The following is a 20,291-nucleotide window of genomic DNA, read 5'->3' as shown; positions in this document are numbered from 1 at the left end:
GCATGAGTCTGCATAGTAGCAGGGACTAGTGAAGGCCGAGGAGCTGAGAGGACCGCCGATAGGGTAGCGTCTAGCTGAGTGGCCAAGTCAAGGGGTGCTTCCGAGAGACAAGCCAAGCGACTGTGCCGAGGTCGACGACGAGTGTATCCGGCATTGATGGCGACTGAGCCAAGCTGAGGGGATCACCAGTTCAGGTCATCCAAGATAACCTAAGTTATGTATTTGTGATTTGTTTCCTATTATCTTTTATGCTCAATGTATTGTTATGAACGAGAAAGTTACAAAGATTTGAAATATTAAACTCGAGCATAACTGTATACGAACAGTTTGAATTTCCATTATTTCGGTGTCAGAGTAGCAGAGAAAAACAAAAAAAAAGTCACTCACGTGACAATTTGGAGGTCCCACCGAGATATTGCTACCTGATTAGAAAAAGTTATTCAGATACTCTTTTAACATGCTTTAGGCTTAAATGCGATGTTTGTGTTTGATTCATGATTGAAGTTTCATTGCTCAATCGTACGCATTACCGTCATATATTGCATGTTATTATTGTCGATATGATAACTGTTTCGTAAGTTTGATCGGAAACATTACCCCAGTGTGAATCGTACGAGTATGTCGCCTTACGTGACAGTTTGATTGAAGTTTTTCTCCCCAAGGTTATGCCCTTGGTGTTGCCTATGAGAGGCACATGTGTGATGTAGATTCGGATGTTGAATCTGTGTGGAGTGTTGCTCCGTATTACAAGGTTACGCCCTTGGTGTTGCATGTTATATGCATGTTTGATAGATTCGGGTTTGTGTGCATGAGTCTATGTGGAGTGTTACTCCTTTTTCAAGGTTACGCCCTTGGTATTGCCGGTTAGAGGCAGTGTGATAGATTCGGGGTTTGCATGCATGAATGAATCTGTGGGGAGTGTTATCTTATTGCAAGGATATGCCCTTGGTGTCGCCTGGTATAGGCATGTTTGGTGGATTGTAGTGTTGGGTTTGTACAGTCCCAAATTAATTGTGTGCTCATAGGGAGATACAGCTCTAGTATGCTTATTGACAGGGCATGCTTGGTATGTGGAATGTTTGTAAAGTGAACTCGTGTCATTTCACATTGCCTGCATTCCAGTACGCTTTTGACAAGGTACTAGCGGTTTTGTATGTGGAATACTTGTTGAGTGAATTTCAGCTGTTTGTCGTTTGCAATTGTATGCTCGTTCGGAGATACAAATTGTTGTTAAGTACGCCGGCTACAAGGTAGTACTTTTGTCGGACTTTGATAGCTAGGTGTTAGTCAGCTGTTTTGTACGATTACACGTTTGCTTAGTCTGGAAGTTACATAGTCAGTATGGCTAGTGTTGAGCAAATCAGAGAGTTCTCTTCATTAGGCAGAGAAATGGGCCTTAGTGGTTGTGAATTGAGTAGCTTTGTTTCAGAGCGATGCCAGGCAATTGAAGCAGAGCTTAAAGCTACCCGTGAAGCTGATCGTGAACGCGAAGCTCTAGAAAAGGCGCGCGAACATGAAATAAAATTAGCACAGTTGCGCATAGAGGAAGGAACAGCGAATGTTGGTAGGCCCCAGTTAGCTGGCTTAAAGCTGAAAGTAGGTCGATTTGATGACGCACATGATAAGTTTGATGCTTATGTCACAAAGTTCGAAATGTTGATGAAAAGTCAGAATATCCCCGTAGACATGTGGGTGTTGTATTTGATTTCCAATCTAACAGGCAAAGCGTTAGATGTTGTGAATCGGATGAGTGCTGATGATCGCCAGAATTATGCTACAGTGAAGCATGAGTTGATGTCATACTATCATCTCACTGAAGAAGGGTATAGGCGGAGTTTCAGATCAGCCAAGCCAATGAAGTTTGAGCGCCCAAAACAGTTTGCTACTCGAATGAAGGGGTATTTTGATCATTGGGTGGAAGAGGCTGAGATTGGGGATACTAGGAAGGATCTAGAAGATTTGATTTTGCAAGAGCAATTTCTGATAGATTGTCCCAGAGAAGTAGTTAGGTTTGTCAAGGAACGAAAATGTAAAGATTTCAACGAGGTAGTTGATTGTGCAGAAATCTATGTAGAAGCTCACGGTCCTCATGCATTTTCGGGTGTACAGAAATCGGAAAGAAACCGACCAGATTCAAAGCCGGAAAGCAAACCGCCCCAACAAAATCAGGTCAAAAGGACTAGTACGTATCACAGGGCTGCACACTAACCCATTTTTTCTGCCGGTCCAACCTGTCTCTGTCGGACCGGTAAATGCCCCGTTTTAACATTTTTTACCGGTCTGAACAGAAAATTTACCGGTCAACAACGACAACCAAAAAAATAAACTTATTTTCTTGTTTTTTATGGACGTACCCCCCCCCCCCATGTACATTTTACAGATTGATATTTTTTTTAAACTTGCATTATCTATTGCACAAGAAATAAAAAAAAAAGATAGGAAAAACTAGAATGTTTGTTTGTGAGTTACAGTGTAAAATGATAATGAACGAAATTAGATTGTATCAAATGCGTTTGTGACTTTTTCTAAACATCGGCGCTCGAACTTGCTGCGTAACTTGCTCTTGGTGGTCAGTTGGATTGCGACGATTTAATGAATTATTTTAGCTGTGAAATTTTCTGATGTACGTGCTCCAAGGAGTTCTTTATTTTTCTCCCGATAATCTATTCGCATTTGTGCATGCGTTCTTGAAAGGCACACGACATGCAGGGCCGAATTTGCAATCCTTTTTGCGCCCATTTCCACCTCAAATATTAGCGGGATTGTGACGATTTCATAAATTACTTCAGCTGTAATCTTTTATGATAACGCGCCAAAATGGGTTGACAATGTGTCCTTCATTTTTCCCCGATAAACTCTTCGAATTTCGTAAGTGCGTTCTTAAAAAGATGCACCACATGGCCGAATTCATGATACTTTTTGCGCCTATTTCCACCTCAAATATTAGCGGGATTGTGACGATTTCATAAATTACTTCGGCTGTAATATTTTCTGATGCAAGCGCCAAAAGAGGTTGAAAATGTGTCCTCTATTTTTTCCCGATAAACTCTTCGAATTTCGTAAGTGCGTTCTTAAAAAGATGCACCACATGGCCGAATTCATGATACTTTTTGCGCCTATTTCCACCTCACAATATTAGCGGGATTGTGACGATTTCATAAATTACTTCGGCTGTAATATTTTCTGATGCAAGCGCCAAAAGAGGTTGAAAATGTGTCCTTTATTTTTTTCCGATAAACTCTTCGAATTTTGTAAGTGCGTTCTTAAAAAGATGCACCACATGGCCGAATTCATGATACTTTTTGCGCCTATTTCCACCTCAAATATTAGCGGGATTGTGACGATTTCATAAATTACTTCGGCTGTAATCTTTTATGATAACGCGCCAAAATGGGTTGAAAATGTGTCCTTCATTTTTCCCGATAAACTCTTCGAATTTCGTAAGTGCGTTCTTAAAAAGATGCACCACATGGCCGAATTCATGATACTTTTTGCGCCTATTTCCACCTCAAATATTAGCGGGATTGTGACGATTTCATATATTACTTCGGCTGTAATATTTTCTGATGCAAGCGCCAAAAGAGGTTGAAAATGTGTCCTTTATTTTTTCCCGATAAACTCTTCGAATTTCGTAAGTGCGTTCTTAAAAAGATGCACCACATGGCCGAATTCATGATACTTTTTGCGCCTATTTCCACCTCAAATATTAGCGGGATTGTGACGATTTCATAAATTACTTCGGCTGTAATCTTTTATGATAACGCGCCAAAATGGGTTGAAAATGTGTCCTTCATTTTTCCCGATAAACTCTTCGAATTTCGTAAGTGCGTTCTTAAAAAGATGCACCACATGGCCGAATTCATGATACTTTTTGCGCCTATTTCTACCTCAAATAATCAGCGGGATTGTGACGATTTCATAAATTACTTCGGCTGTAATCTTTTATGATAACGGGCCAAAATGGGTTGAAGATGTGTCCTTTATTTATTTTTTCCCCGATAAACTCTTCGAATTTCGTAAGTGCGTTCTTAAAAAGATGCACCACATGGCCGAATTCATGATACTTTTTGCGCCTATTTCCACCTCAAATATTAGCGGGATTGTGACGATTTCATAAATTACTTCGGCTGTAATATTTTCTGATGCAAGCGCCAAAAGAGGTTGAAAATGTGTCCTTTATTTTTTCCCAATAAACTCTTCGAATTTCGTAAGTGCGTTCTTAAAAAGATGCACCACATGGCCGAATTCATGATACTTTTTGCGCCTATTTCTACCTCATATAATCAGCGGGATTGTGACGATTTCATAAATACTAATAACTTCGGCTGTAATCTTTTATGATAACGCGCCAAAATGGGTTGAAAATGCGTCCTTTATTTTTCCCGGATAAACTCTTCGCATTTCGTAAATGCGTTCTTAAAAGATATACGACACGGCCAAAAATCATGTTTCTTTTTGCGCCTATTGTTTCCTCAAACTTCAACGGGATTGCGATGATTTCATGAATTATTATTCGGCTGTAATCTTTATGATGCACGGGCCAAAAGGGGTTGAAAATGTGTCCTTTTTTTTTTCTCTCCCAATAATCTCTTCGCATTTCGTACTTGCGTATACGACACGGCCGAATTCACGATCCTTTTATCGCCTATTTCTACATTGAATATCAACCGAATTGTGGCAATTTCATGAATTACTTCAGATGTAATCTTTTGTGATGCGCGCACCAACTAGAATGGTTGAAAATGCGATCTTTATTTTTCTCCCCATAATCTCTTCGCATTCCGTACATGCGTTCTTGAAAGGTATACGACACGGCGGAATTCACGATCCTTTTTGCGCCTACAATGTTTCTACCTCAAATATCAGCGGGATTGCGATGATTTTATGAATAACTTCGGCTGTAATCTTTTATGATAACGCGCCAAAATGGGTTGAAAATGGGTCCTTTATTTTTCCCGGATAAACTCTTCGCATTTCGTAAATGCGTTCTTAAAAGATACACGACACGGCCAAAAATCATGTTTCTTTTCGCGCCTATTGTTTCCTCAAACTTCAACGGGATTGCGATGATTTCATGAATTATTATTCGGCTGTAATCTTTATGATGCACGGGCCAAAAGGGGTTGAAAATGTGTCCTTTTTTTTTTTCTCCCAATAATCTCTTCGCATTTCGTACTTGCGTATACGACACGGCCGAATTCACGATCCTTTTATCGCCTATTTCTACATTGAATATCAACCGAATTGTGGCAATTTCATGAATTACTTCAGATGTAATCTTTTGTGATGCGCGCACCAACTAGAATGGTTGAAAATGCGTTCTTTATTTTTCTCCCCATACTCTCTTCGCATTCCGTACATGTGTTCTTGAAAGGTATATGACACGGCGGAATTCACGATCCTTTTTGCGCCTATTTCTACCTCAAATATCAGCGGGATTGCGATGATTACATGTATAACTTCGGATGCATTTTTTTTTATGATACACGCGCCAAAATGAGTTGAAAATATGTCCTTTATTTTTCCCCGATAAACTCTTCGCATTTCGTAAATGCGTTCTTAAAAGATACACGACACGGCCAAAAATCATGATTCTTTTGCGCCTATCGTTTCCTCAAACTTCAACGGGATCGCGATGATTTTATGAATTATTATTCGGCTCTAATCTATATGATGCACGGGCCAAAAGGGGTTGAAAATGTGTCCTGTATTTTTCACCCAATAATCACTTCGCATTGCGTACATGCCTATACGTCACGGCCGAATTCACGATCCTTTTAGCGCCTATTTCTACATCAAATATCAGCGGGATTGCGATATGTCATTAATTATTTCGGCTGTTATCTTTTGTGATACATTCACCAGAAGGGTTGAAAATACGTTCTTTATTTTTCTCCCGATAATTTCTTCGCATTTGTGCATGCGTTTTCAAAATTATACATTGCATGCAGGGCCGAATTCGATATTCTTTTTTGCGCCTATTATTGTTTACTCAAATTCCAACGGGATTGCCAAATTTTCATGAATTTCTATTCGGCTGTAATCTATATGATGCAATCGCCAAAAGGGGTGAAAATGTGTCCTTTATTTTTCTCCCGCTAATCTTTTCCCATTTCGTACATGCGTTCTTAAAAGGTATACGACACGGCCGAATTCACGATCCTTTTTGCGCCTATTTCTACCTGCAAATATCAGCGGGATTGTGGCGATTTCATGAATTACTTCGGATGTAATATTTTGTAATGCACGCACCAGAAGGGTAAAAATGTGTTTTTTATTTTTCTCCCGACAATCTCGTCGCATTTGTGCATGCGTTTTTGATGAACAACACGGCATGCAGGACTGAATTCAAGATCCTTTTTAGCGCCTATTATTTCCTCAAATTTCAACGGGATTGCGTTGATTTCATGAATTGTTATTCGGCTGTAATCTTTTATGATGCACTCACCAAACTGTTTCCTTTATTTTTTTTTCTCCTCTATAATCTCTTCGCATTTCGTACATCATAAGCTTTTGAAAGATACGACGCGGCCGGTCGTATTCATGATCCTTTTTGGGACGATTTCTACCTCTAATATGTAAGCGGGACTGTCATGATTTCATGATTTTTTTTTTTCTCCCTAGTATTATCTCTTCACATTTTGTGCATGCGTTCTTAAAAAGTTCACGGAAGGGCCGATTTCGTGATCCTTTTTTGCGCCTATCTTCATTATGAGACCATTCTGAGCGAATGAAAATATTCATTTGTGAAATGACTGTGTAAAATTAAAATAAACGCAATCAGATCCATTTACTGTATCGCTGAATATCGAATGTGTTATTACTTTTTCTAAAAATCGACACTAGTATATTAGTTCTAACATAACTGCCATGCTGCAGCGAAGCCGGGATCGGATCGATCTTGCGTTAAAAATCATGAGTAAAATGACCCAGAAATGCGTGCGCTTCTATCAACGCTTCTTGTCTGGCATGACCGCCGATCGCAAGCAATCGAAAAGCAGTTACACTGTACATGCTTTGCATGTATTGCATTGCATGCAGTGCGTGAGCAGCGCCAAATGCGCAAGCTAGCGCGACTCCGATAACTGGTTGACTGCTAGTGCTCAAAACTAATCCCGTTTACTGTACAAATTGCACCGGTAGACATAAACGAAAACTTGCGTAAAACTTGTTGAACAGTGCGATATCTTGCATTCTGTTTCTCCCTGATCGGGGCTGCTCTTTTTCTTTCTACTGACCCCACCAATGTTTCTTTTTTTTTTTTTTTTTTTTTTTTTACTGGTCATGTCGGACCGGTAACTTGTGGATTTCCTGAAAAGTTACCGGTCCGACAGTGACTTTTACCGGTCTTTGACCGTCGGACCGGCGCCAGTGTGCAGCCCTGCGTATCAGAAACCGGCTGATGCTCAGTCAAAGGCGGGAAAGACTATGGGAAATAGGACTTTTCAGGGCAGAGGTTGCTATATGTGTGGAAACCCAAATCACATGAGAAGAGATTGTCCCATGTTGTCTAGGCCTGCATCAGCTCAAGGTTTGATGGGTGCTGGGGAAGGTACGGCCCCAAAAGTAGACATGAATGTGGCGAATGAGGTGTCTCGGGGTGATTCTAAGCCGGGAGTTGTTGGTTCGACGGCAGGTTGTTTCCCCATTGAGAGAGTGGTCGATGACTTTGAGGATGTGAAAATGAAAGTGGTTGACAGAGTTGGAATGGTGTCACATAGTGACTTTGCACCTTGTCACCCTGTGGTTATATTTTTTTTTAGACCTGCTAGTTCATCTACTAATGGCAATAATAACTACCGTTATAGCTACACAGCCACACTAAAACTTTAATAGGCCCATGATGTAAACACGATTGAATTCACGTGCACACAAATCAATGTTTGACTGACCGTTTGACACCACTTTGTTTATTTACTCATGTGTAAATTCTACAACAGGGTAATGCCTTGTGAAGGAGCTTGGCATTAAGTCTATGCAATCACATAAAAATTATCGTTAGTGTGAGCACTCAACTTAGATACTGTAGTCGACGTCTGCATTGGCTATACCAATACACGCAGCCTCTAATACACCACACGTCCAATACAGCACTGTCTGTGTTCGCAAGATGTCCCCACAAAACGTCTCGACATCGTCCGTCCTTCCCCAGCCGGATCCAGATCGTCGACCTCCACTGCTAAACCCTCAGCACAGCACGACGAGCGTCACGATCATTGTCTTCGATGAGAGCTCACCGACCTCCACTGGTAAACCGTTAGCACGATTGTCACGGTCATTGTCCATGATGAGAGCTGACTTGCCTATCGTGGTCGTCCATGCTTCCTGCTTATCCTCTCCCCTCCGCTCTATCTAATTCCCCGCACGTCTACCTTACCAATCTCCCGACTATAAAATGCATAACCTCCCATACCGAATGTACGACACTACAGTACGTCCTACCCAGACCACGGCGCACGGAATGTGGTCGCGTGTCAGCTGTTTACCTATGGTCTACTGATTTGCATACAATAAACAAACAACTACGCAAATTTTCAAACCCACCATATCTTGGCTATTATACTTCCATTGATCTAAGCTTACACTGTTCTCTGTAATAATAAAACAACAACTATCGTGATCTGTCAATACATGCTTGGAAACCTAAGGAAATACATGTTTCATCCTGACAATATCCCCCACCTTAAGATATAATTCAAGGGGAAATCTTAATTATATCAACAACAACAAAAATGTATTTTCCTTGTAAAACACTGGCATAACAGCTATGTTCAAAGAAAAACCTAGCAACTGAGAATCACCTTTATTAAACTATAACAAAAAACCAACCATATACCCTACAATTATATGCAACCCTGTGCATCAAACAATTACACCTTGTACATACCAGTTCTAATTCCTTTCTGAAACATTACCTAATAACAAACAATGATTTCACTACTACTGACTAAGCAAACAATAAGCTTGCATAAAATGTGCTCTCTATGTATTTCGCATGTGTAGCACATAATTCTAATCGGTTTCACCTAAAACTGATGTAATTGATAAACACTTGCAACATACACTGATCACCACTGTGCCTATCGTTTCGAATCAGTCACATTATATGCACTTGTGTAAATGTTTAATAAACCACCAGAAACTCTCAAATATCACAACTTATCTTTAATTAATGCCAAAATTATTAAAACTACAATAAAACTTTCCAAAACAAACAAAACCAATTTCCCTTTTTTTTTTGTAATAAAAAAGTGACACATTCCAAGTTCAAACAGACTTATTAAACTTACATAATAATCATAGAACAATTCTACGAACAGCATGATCTTTTTTTTCACACTGCACATCATGCTTTGCGTGACTATGCATACATAAGTTTCAGATTTGGATAATACATGTATGTGTGTCAATGATGCCCCATAGAATTACAGAGTATCAATGCTAACCTTGCAACCTCTTGACTGTCTGAAGATCTGGTGTCTAAGGAGAGACATTAAACCTATCTCACTCCTCAACTCTGAATTATCACCTGTACGATCCTGTATAGTAGTGTCCAGTAATAGATAATAACTCAAGCTATGTAATTAAACATTACATATGCGATAACAACTCAAACTACAATCTGTACATGTACATAATTATACACTACAACGCGATTGCCCTACACCTAATCAATAGCGACGTTGATGTAGTGCGGGTGTAGTCTTGTCGCAACGCTGAAAGAAATAACAGAAATAAAAACAAGTATCATATTCTTTGCTTTGCGCATTTTGTTCTTAGCAAACAAAACATGTACAAAGGAGTTACTGAACTTATTGATTTTTTTTTTCATGTATATGTCCATATTAACACCTGTCTACAGCCAACCATGTTGCCTGTACATTTAAAGTAGACTTCCATGATAATGCATCTTTGTAACATGAAGAAAAATCTTATAATACTGTACTGACGTCAGATATATGCAATAAACACTGTATATAAAAAAAAAATGTTTTGTCAGAATTGGTTATCTTGGCTTTACTATGTTCCATTTGAATTTGACCGTCTACTCTGTGTTGTAGGTTCACACTAGGCGGCTCATGGCATCTGCAGCCACATTGTCTTTGCCCTTTACAGAGACGAGCCTGAACCTGTGCTCCTGTAGGCTCATGCACCATCACATGATTCTTTTGTTGTGCATTTTCTTCGCCTGTATGTACGTTAACGGCTTGTGATCTGTGTGTACTTCGAAAGACCGGCCACACAGATAGAACTCGAACTTGCGAATGGCCCAAACAATCGCAAGACACTCCTTCTCGATAGTGGCATAACGACATTCCCTCGGAAGGAGTTTCCGACTTGCGTAAGCCACTGGGAAGTCTTCGCCATTCCGTTCTTGCATTAGAACAGCACCTAGGCCAGTGTCTGAGGCATCGACCTTCAGCTTGAATACCTTGGTCTCATCGGGTAGGTGCAGAATGGGTGGCTTGATCAAGCTCTTCTTCATTCCGAGGAATGCTTGTTCTTCGCCTTCTCCCCACTTCACCTTCTCGGGACTTCCCTTCTTCGTGAGATTTGTGAGGGGCAATGCCACATCGGCATAGTTGGGTATAAAATCCCGGTAATAGCCGGTAAGGCCTAGGAAGGATCTGACCTGCTTCTTGGTCACCGGTCTTGGGGCCTCGGCAATCTTCTTTGTGAGACGTTCGCTCGTCTGTAGGATCCCCTCACTCACCTCATGGCCAAGGAACTCTATGGACTGAAATCCCAGCGCACACTTGGTTGGTCGAGCTACCAAGTTGGCCTCCCGCAGTCTACTCAACACGGCTGAGAGTGTGGTCACATGTTCCTCCCACGAATTTGTGTGCACCAACACATCGTCAATATAGGTCACCACATTGGGAACACCCAATAGCAGCTTTCTCATCATCTTCGTGAATTGGGCCCCTGCTGTGACAAGTCCAAATGGCATGTATCTGAATTGGAATTGTCCTATCGGTGTCAGAAATGCTGTCTTGGCCTTGTCTGAGTCTCTCAAAGGGAGCTGCCAGTATCCCTTTGATAAGTCCAATTTACTGAAATACTTGCTCTTTGCAAGTGACGCAAACAAGTCTTGCTGCACCGGCATCGGCTCAGGATCGAAAACCGTAACCTTATTAAGGCGCCGAAAATCGATACAGAAACGGTTGGTTCCATCCGGTTTCTTTACCATCACAATCGGATGACCATAGGGAGAGTCAGATGGTTCAATAACACCCAATTTCACCATCATCTCAACCTCCTTCTGGATTTCACCTTGCAACGCTTGGGGTACGCGGTATGGTGGTGACCGCACCGGTTCGTCTGTGGTCAAGTGTATCTTGCACTCTGCAATACTTGACTTCTTTGGTACATCTGTGAACACATCCTGATACTCGCACAGTAATCGTCTGATCTGCTCTTGTTTCACCTCGTCAAGGGAAACATCCAGCTGTACATCCTCAACGAACTCTCTCTGAATCGGACAAGGCATTTCTGGTATCTCAGTGAACACATCATCGTTGTTTTCCATGCCTTCGTCACTCCACAACTCATCTACACCACCATCATGGCACACCTCGAAACAACTTCCAGCAGTTTCTTCCTCTGCTACCCTGCTGAAGTATCGCTTGAGCATGTTTATGTGGAATGTCTTTTTCACGCCATCTACATCCACTACGTAGTCATAGTCATACTTGGCACCGACCACCTCATATGGCCCTTTCCATTTAACCAAGAGCTTGTTTTGCTCCGTCGGCAGTAACACCAAGACTTTGTCTCCGATCTTCAACTTCCGTTTCTTCGCACCTCGATCATAGTAGGTCTTGTACCGCTTTGCCGACTGCTTCAAATTTTCCTGTGCCATCTGCCATGACTCAACAAGTCTCTTTCTCAACTCGATGACATACTCATGCTCACTCTTTCTTTCTGGCTCGACAGCATCGTTTGTCAACAGCTCTCTCAAAACCTCCATGGGTCCTCTCACATGCCGACCGTATAGTAATTCAAATGGAGAAAAACCCAGGCTTGAGCTTGGTGCCTCTCGCAAAGCAAACAAAAGGGCAGGAAGATACCTATCCCATTGGCGTGGCTCCTCTGTGCACAACCGCTTCAAAGACGATTTCACCACAGCATTATACCGTTCCACTAGTCCGTTGCACATGGGATGGTATCGGGAACTCGTCAACTGCTTGATTGACAATAACCGGCAGACTTCTTTCATCAAGTCAGAGACAAATTGGGGTCCTAGGTCAGACATAACCTCTTGCGGTATACCCACTCGACTGTACACTGTCACCAGTGCTTCTGCGACATCGACTGTCGTTATTGACTTCAACGGAATCGCTTCCGTATACCTCGTGGCATAATCTACAATTGTCAATATGTAGGTGTGACCACGTTCAGAGGGAGTGAACGGCCCCATCAAATCGATGGCGATACGCTGAAATGGTACCTCGATTGTTGGTAGTCTACCTAACTCCACCTTGGGTACTTTGCCTTTGCTGATGGTCTTCTGACATACATCACATGATCGGCAGAAATTGGCAATGTCTTCATACATGCCCGGCCAAAAGAACTGTGTCTTTACCTTTGACAATGTGTTGTTGATCCCTAAGTGACCACCAAACAATGACTCATGTGCCAAATGCATGATATCAGCACGATATTCCTTTGGCACCACAACAAGTTTTGGGCCAATCCCCTCTGTCGGGTTTTGCGGATCTCTTTCCTGCCTCAATAGGCAACCTTGATCTACCCGGAACAGATACCTGGAATTATCAGTCACACCAACCTTATCCCACGATGCTCGAAGAGTGGGGTCATCTTTCTGTTTCTGACGAAACTCTGGCGGATCTGCGACTTTGACCGAATCGACCACAACTAACCCCTTCTTGGGTTTTGTACTGCGTGCTTTTTGGGCCCGTGTCTCCACAGCCATGACAGCTGGCACTCCACTGTCATCATTCCTGACTGAACACTCTGTCTCGCCCAACACCTGGTCTTCCTTCTGAGATTGGGTTTCGACTGCCATCACCTGTGGATCATCTTCTTTCACCTCAGAAAGATTGTCAACCTCTTCCTTATCAACGCCATCAACCCTGGTATCTACAGTTTGCTCACCATCTCCAATGACGTATCTACCACCATCATCCTCCTGATCAGCATCGTCACTCAATGCTTTGCCCCCTCTGGGCACCCACTTCAAATCTGGATCATTGGGCTCACGTGCACCAGTGACATTCCCAACAATCACTTCACACAAGCAATCCGGCATACACAATGCTTCAATCTCACCTGAAAAATATGGAGAGTCTAACTCTACCTTGGCGACTGGAAATTGCTTGACTGTTCCATCAATCAACCTCACTGTTTGACACTTCCCAGTCAGCTGATGTCTCTCAACCAGTCTGGACTTAACAACACATGTACTGCATCCTGTGTCACGGAGTACTGAAATTGGAACTTCACCAGGATATAACCTGCCTGAAACAACTGGCATACGATTCATCATCGCACTTACTTGTCCGTAAGCCATTCCCAGCTTTTCAACTTTCTGATACCCGTCCACGGGCACATGATTTCCAACAGGCATGCACGCAGCTGATTGCCCTGTTGCCTGTGGCTGTTTGCCACCCCCGTCATTTGACCTCAAACTACCTATTGAGTTTCCTGGACTGCCAGCTGACGGCGTGCTAGCATCCATGTTTGACCGTGTCATTTCTGATTCTTCAGTTAGCACCTCTGTACCAACCATTGCTTGAGCTGATTTCACACGCACCATGGGACAATCCCTCTTCAAATGTGTAGGACTCCCACACTGATAACAACCCCTCGGGCCATCTCCGCGCCCAGCCCCGTATTGGGTTTTCTTACCCTGTGATGGCTGATTCCTTCCCCTCACTTCAAATGGGCGCTGTGGGGGTTTCGGACTGCCTGGTGTGTTTTTCACACCACCTTGTGAGGGCTTTGAACCTCCCCATTTCTGATTCTGATCAGATGTCTTTGATTGCTGTCCAAATGTGTGCACACCATGTGCATTTACATACACATCAGCATTCTTACTGACCACCTCCATTGAATCACAATCCCTTTCTTTCAAAAATGCCACCACTTCCTTTGAACAATTATTCAAAAATTGTTCCCGTAGGACTAGATCAAACAACTTATCATACTCTTCATCGATCCCTGACAACTCAATCCACTGCACCAGATACCCTCTGAGCCTCGTCGCAAAATGATGTGGCCTTTCTCCTTTCTCTGGCCGTGCAGTCCTAAACTTCCTGCGATACCCTTCTTCAGTCAACTGAAAATGCACCATCAACTCCTGTTTGACTCTTGCATAATCATCTCTATCAGCAGGCTCCATTCTGTTCACCACTTCAAGGGCTTTGCCACTCAGATTTGAAATCAGATATAAGGCCTTGAATTCAGTAGGGATCTTCTGACTGTCAGCAAACAACTCAAACTTGTTGATATAGGCATCGAACCTATCCCGATTCTCGTCAAACTTGCCTATTTTCAAGTGCAAACCACTCAAATCCACATGCGTACTACTACTGGAATTTGTCGATCTCATTTCAGCCATTTTCATTTCATGTTCCCGGACCTTGGCTCTTTCCTCAGCCCGCATTTTCTCTGCAGCCTCATCACAACGAGCATTCACGAAACTATTCAACTCTCCACCGGAGTAACCAAGTTCCCTACCAAGGGTGGCAAAGTCTCTAATTTGTTCTGGAGTTGCCATCATATCATCCAACAACAGCCAACCAAAAGAACATCAACCAGGAGAAAAATCCACTCCCAATTCACAACAATTCACTGAATACTCCGCTCAGACTTTTAACTGCGAATTCGACACAACCTCAACCAGGTCTACTCTTAACCAGTACACACCTTAATACATGCATACACTGCATACAATACCATGCTCAACTACATAACACCTTAAATCGACCACATGATAAGGAAGCCTTTAATTTTCTTTACCAGCCTATGGCTGTGTCTTACACCACCTAACATAGATCTAACGTTAGCAGGTCTCGGTGGGACCTCCAAAATTGTCACATAGTGACTTTGCACCTTGTCACCCTGTGGTTATATTTTTTTTTTTAGACCTGCTAGTTCATCTACTAATGGCAATAATAACTACCGTTATAGCTACACAGCCACACTAAAACTTTAATAGGCCCATGATGTAAACACGATTGAATTCACGTGCACACAAATCAATGTTTGACTGACCGTTTGACACCACTTTGTTTATTTACTCATGTGTAAATTCTACAACAGGGTAATGCCTTGTGAAGGAGCTTGGCATTAAGTCTATGCAATCACATAAAAATTATCGTTAGTGTGAGCACTCAACTTAGATACTGTAGTCGACGTCTGCATTGGCTATACCAATACACGCAGCCTCTAATACACCACACGTCCAATACAGCACTGTCTGTGTTCGCAAGATGTCCCCACAAAACGTCTCGACATCGTCCGTCCTTCCCCAGCCGGATCCAGATCGTCGACCTCCACTGCTAAACCCTCAGCACAGCACGACGAGCGTCACGATCATTGTCTTCGATGAGAGCTCACCGACCTCCACTGGTAAACCGTTAGCACGATTGTCACGGTCATTGTCCATGATGAGAGCTGACTTGCCTATCGTGGTCGTCCATGCTTCCTGCTTATCCTCTCCCCTCCGCTCTATCTAATTCCCCGCACGTCTACCTTACCAATCTCCCGACTATAAAATGCATAACCTCCCATACCGAATGTACGACACTACAGTACGTCCTACCCAGACCACGGCGCACGGAATGTGGTCGCGTGTCAGCTGTTTACCTATGGTCTACTGATTTGCATACAATAAACAAACAACTACGCAAATTTTCAAACCCACCATATCTTGGCTATTATACTTCCATTGATCTAAGCTTACACTGTTCTCTGTAATAATAAAACAACAACTATCGTGATCTGTCAATACATGCTTGGAAACCTAAGGAAATACATGTTTCATCCTGACAAATGGCATACAATGATGTCGCCGCGATGGTGAATCGTATGCCGGTTGTGTCTGGAAGACTGATGCCAGATAATACACCCGTGTCTGTTTTGCGTGATACAGGTTGTAGTACGTGCGTGGTGAAAGAGAAATTGGTTAGAAATGACCAATTAACAGGTCAACATCAGGCAGTGAGGTTAATTGACGGTACGGTTAGGCATTTTCCCGTGGCTAAGGTAGCTGTTGACTCGCCATATTTTGAAGGGGAAGTTGAAGCCGTGTGCATGCCTGATTGTTTGAGTGAGGTAGTTATCGGGAATGTAGAAGGGGCTCGTGAACCGAGTGACCCCAATCTACATTGGGTCCCAAAGAGTGTTGTGTCTGACCCGGATGTAGAGGTCATAACCCCGGATGTGGATCTAGAAAGTTCAAATGATGGTGTAGAACAGGACGTCGAGGTCGCATTCCCGGGTGAACTGGATGATACTGGGATGGCTGTTCAAACTCGTGCACAAAAGGTGAAGGATTCGAGGCCTAGTAGAGGTTTGACTGTTGCAGATCCTGTTGATAATGTGCGGTCGAGTGAATTTCTAAGGGAACAGAAAGATGATGAGTCATTGCGCCCTCTATGGCAGAAAATAGGACAGGTTGATAATTCCAAGTACAAGTTTGTGTGTGAACAGGGGTTTCTACTTAGGCAGAAAAAGGATGAAAGTAATCAGGGCATAGGCCCTAAATTGCTCGTAGTGCCTAAGCCTCGTAGGAACGAGATAATGCGAGTCGCACATGACTCACTCCTAGGTGGACACTTGGGTATCAACAATACATTGTCTAAGATTCAGACTCAGTTCTGTTGGCCTGGGATGTCGGAAGACGTGGCTAATTTCTGTAGGTCATGTGATGTATGCCAAAGGACTATTGACAAAGGTAGGGTGCCCAAGACTACCCTTGGTAGGGTCCCCCTCATTGGTGTCCCGTTTCAACGCATTGCGATAGATCTTCTTGGTCCATTCATGCCGTCTGCTCGCAAACACACTCATATCCTGACCATTGTAGATTATGCGACTAATGTGCAATGGCCTCGTTGAACGGTACAACGCTGTGGTGAAATCAGCTCTGAAGCGATTGTGTTCCGAGGAGCCACGTCAGTGGGATAGGTACCTTCCGGCGTCTTTGTTTGCTTTGCGAGAAGCACCGAGTTCGAGCCTGGGGTTTTCTCCGTTTGAGTTGTTGTATGGGAGACATGTTCGGGGGCCTTTGGATGTGCTCAGAGAACTGTGGACAGCGGAGAAACTAGATCCAGAGCTCAAGAGTGAGTATGAGTATGTAATAGAGTTGAGAGACAGGCTGGTCAAGTCATGGCAACTTGCACAAGATACACTGAAGTACTCTGCAAAAAGGTACAAAGGGTATTATGACAGAAAGGCTAGGCCTAGGAAGTTGAATGTAGGGGATGACGTGCTCATTCTGTTGCCAACTGAGCACAACAAGCTGCTGGTAAAGTGGCGAGGTCCTTACAAGGTAGTAGGGGTCAAGTTTGACTATGACTATGTGGTTGATGTTGAGGGTGTTGCCAAAACATATCACATCAATTTGTTGAAGAGCTAGGTACTATAGTCGACGTGAAGAGGTACCAGTGGCCAGTTGCTTCGAGGTTGAGAGAGTCGAAGGCAATGAGGAAGTTGTTGAGGTCATGGCTGACGAGGAAGATGTGGCAGAGGCTGGTTCTGATTGGAATAGGGAGATGCCCAGTATGCCTAGCGTAGTACAGATGGAGTTCGTTGACATGGTAACAGTAGATCCAGTCTTAAAGGATAGTGAGAGGACTCAGGTGCAAAAGATCCTCTGTGAATATCAGGATATATTCACTGATATCCCGAAGAAGACAACCATATCTGAATGTGAAATCTCATTGACGACTGATCAACCAGTGCGATCTCCGCCTCATAGGGTACCTCAGGCTATGGAAGAGGAGATTAGCAAGGAAGTTGATTCCATGCTGAAGTTAGGAGTAATTGAGCCTTCCAACTCTCCATACGGTCATCCCATTGTGATAGTCAAAAAGCCGGACGGCTCTAATCGGTTTTGTGTAGATTTCAGGCGGTTGAATAAGGTCACAGTCTTTGATCCAGAGCCCATGCCCAATCCTCAGGAGCTATTTGCGTCGTTAGCCGACAGTAGGTACTTCACAAAACTAGACTTGACAAAAGGGTATTGGCAGATCCCAATGAGGAATGAAGATAAAGCAAAGACAGCTTTCATAACGCCTAAGGGACAATACCAATTCAAGTACATGCCGTTTGGGCTTGTGACAGCCAGTGCTCAATTCACTAGAATGATGAGGAAGGTACTAGATGGGATGTCGAATGTTGTGAATTACATCGATGATATTCTGATTCACACAGACACTTGGCAAGAGCATGTGGAGGTTCTAGATGAAGTCTTGCATAGACTGCGCGATGCCAATCTGGCAGCTAGGCCATCCAAATGCACCGTAGGTTCGCGTACCATAGAATTCCTAGGACACAAACTAGGAGAAGGTGTGATTCACACTAGCGATAGGCTCACAGACAAAGTGCGCAAAGCTCCAAGGCCCAAGACGAAGAGGCAGGTTAGGTCTTTCCTAGGACTCTGTGGCTACTACAGAGATTACATACCCAATTATGCAGACGTAGCCCTACCCCTTACTAACCTGACTCGCAAAGGTAGGCCTGGAGATGTTGTGTGGGGGCCTGAGGAGGAAAGTGCATTTGTCAAGCTGAAAGAGTGTCTTGCAAATCCTCCAGTGTTGCGGTTGCCCGATTTCGAGAAAACCTTTATGTTAAAGGTTGATGCTTCTGACAGTGGTCTGGGGGCGGTACTCATGCAGGAGCATGATGGGGATGAATTCCCGTTGGCCTATGCTAGCAAGAAACTCCTTCCTAGGGAGCAGAGATACTCCACGGTAGAAAAAGAATGTCTTGCTATTGTCTGGGCAGTCAGAAAGTTTGATTACTATCTGTTTGGGAGAGTGTTTGAGATCCACACTGACCACAAACCCCTCACGTACCTCCAAACAAAGAAGTCGACAAACAAGCGAATCATGAGGTGGAGTATGTGCCTACAGGAGTATAGGTTTCGCCTGGTGTCCATAAAGGGGTCTGAAAATAGGGCTGCTGACCTCATGAGTAGACTGCTGTAACTGTTTATATTGTTGTTGTTTGTAATGGTCCTTGCTTTTCCATTACATGTTGATGAGGTAAGGCTCAAAGAAAGAGAAGAACATAATGATGAAACACATATTTGTTGAGTTGTCATGAATAAAATAATGCGCATGTAACTTCAAATGCTACAAAAGCCTCTCTCTCTCTCTTATTTCTCTTACAGGATCAGCGAATCGCGATTATAATGTAGATGTAAAGGGACTAAGAGTAGGGAATAATGCTTAAGGCTTGGTTAAATTTTACAGTATATGTATTCAAGTATACATGAGGTATTAGAACACTAGGCGTATTAAGAGGTAGCAGGTGTTAACCAGGTAGCAAGATTATATTTTAGTAGATTTCATCCAGATAAACAGGTACATAGCAATTACATTATCTTGTTGTAAGGTTTGTGCAACATGGAAGTATCGGGAAATGAAAGCAAGATACAGGCAAACATACTAGGATATCTGAGCAGGAATATGTGATAGTACAGATATTATTGGTAAAAGGTATCATTGTTGGAGGCAATGAAGATTTTGTGTATACATGTTTGATGGTTCTATTTTAGTTATAGAAGACTTGAAGCGTATGCATTTGAAGATGATATATTAAGTAAGCTATAAGGCCTTTATTAGGAATACCAACAAAGCAAAAGTTGGTTGTTAAAAGGCTTGGGAGATGATTATGAAGTTGTTTCTTTTCAGAACAAGGATGGCAGAAGAGAAAAGGATAGTGTAATGTATGATGTATATATGCTGTTGATATTGATGTCTATCAGTCTCTCTTTTGAACATATGCATATTGACATACACTGTGAATAGTATGTTGGTTGATTGAATAGCGTGTACCATAAATTTCTTGTAGGATATAATTTTGATATCCCAATTATATCTTAAGGTGGGGGATATTGTCAGGAGAGAAATTTCTTTGATTGTGCCAGTAAAGTGAAATTGAACTTGTCCTAGAAAGCCACTTGGTCAAACTACAAGAAAGTGACTGTCTGGAAATTCATATTAAATGAGACAAAGTAAAAGTAAAAGAATAAACTGGCATAGCAACAGCGTGTCTAGATCAGTTAAATTTAGACAAGGCAGTCACATGAAATGAGA

General features: G+C 42.7%; 2 protein-coding genes across 2 annotated transcripts; one reads left to right on the top strand and one right to left on the bottom strand.

The window, feature by feature from the left end:
* Positions 1 to 1,015: 1,015 nt before the first annotated feature.
* Positions 1,016 to 19,178, top strand: LOC140243955 (uncharacterized). The gene is given in 6 exon segments (XM_072323621.1): positions 1,016 to 2,186; positions 7,380 to 7,702; positions 16,016 to 16,668; positions 17,534 to 17,602; positions 17,604 to 17,801; positions 17,883 to 19,178. Coding segments are annotated over 6 exon segments (3,384 nt in total). The 5' UTR covers positions 1,016 to 1,341.
* Positions 10,157 to 14,743, bottom strand: LOC140243957 (uncharacterized). The gene has a single exon (XM_072323622.1). It carries the CDS (start codon positions 14,741 to 14,743, stop codon positions 10,157 to 10,159), a length of 4,587 nt encoding a protein of 1,528 aa, XP_072179723.1.
* Positions 19,179 to 20,291: the final 1,113 nt, after the last annotated feature.

This window comes from Diadema setosum, chromosome 20, assembly GCF_964275005.1.
Source record: "Diadema setosum chromosome 20, eeDiaSeto1, whole genome shotgun sequence".
Lineage (NCBI taxonomy): Eukaryota > Metazoa > Echinodermata > Echinoidea > Diadematoida > Diadematidae > Diadema > Diadema setosum.
The sequence above is the reverse complement of the archived record's forward strand: the minus strand, read 5'-3'. Positions and strand labels throughout refer to the sequence as shown.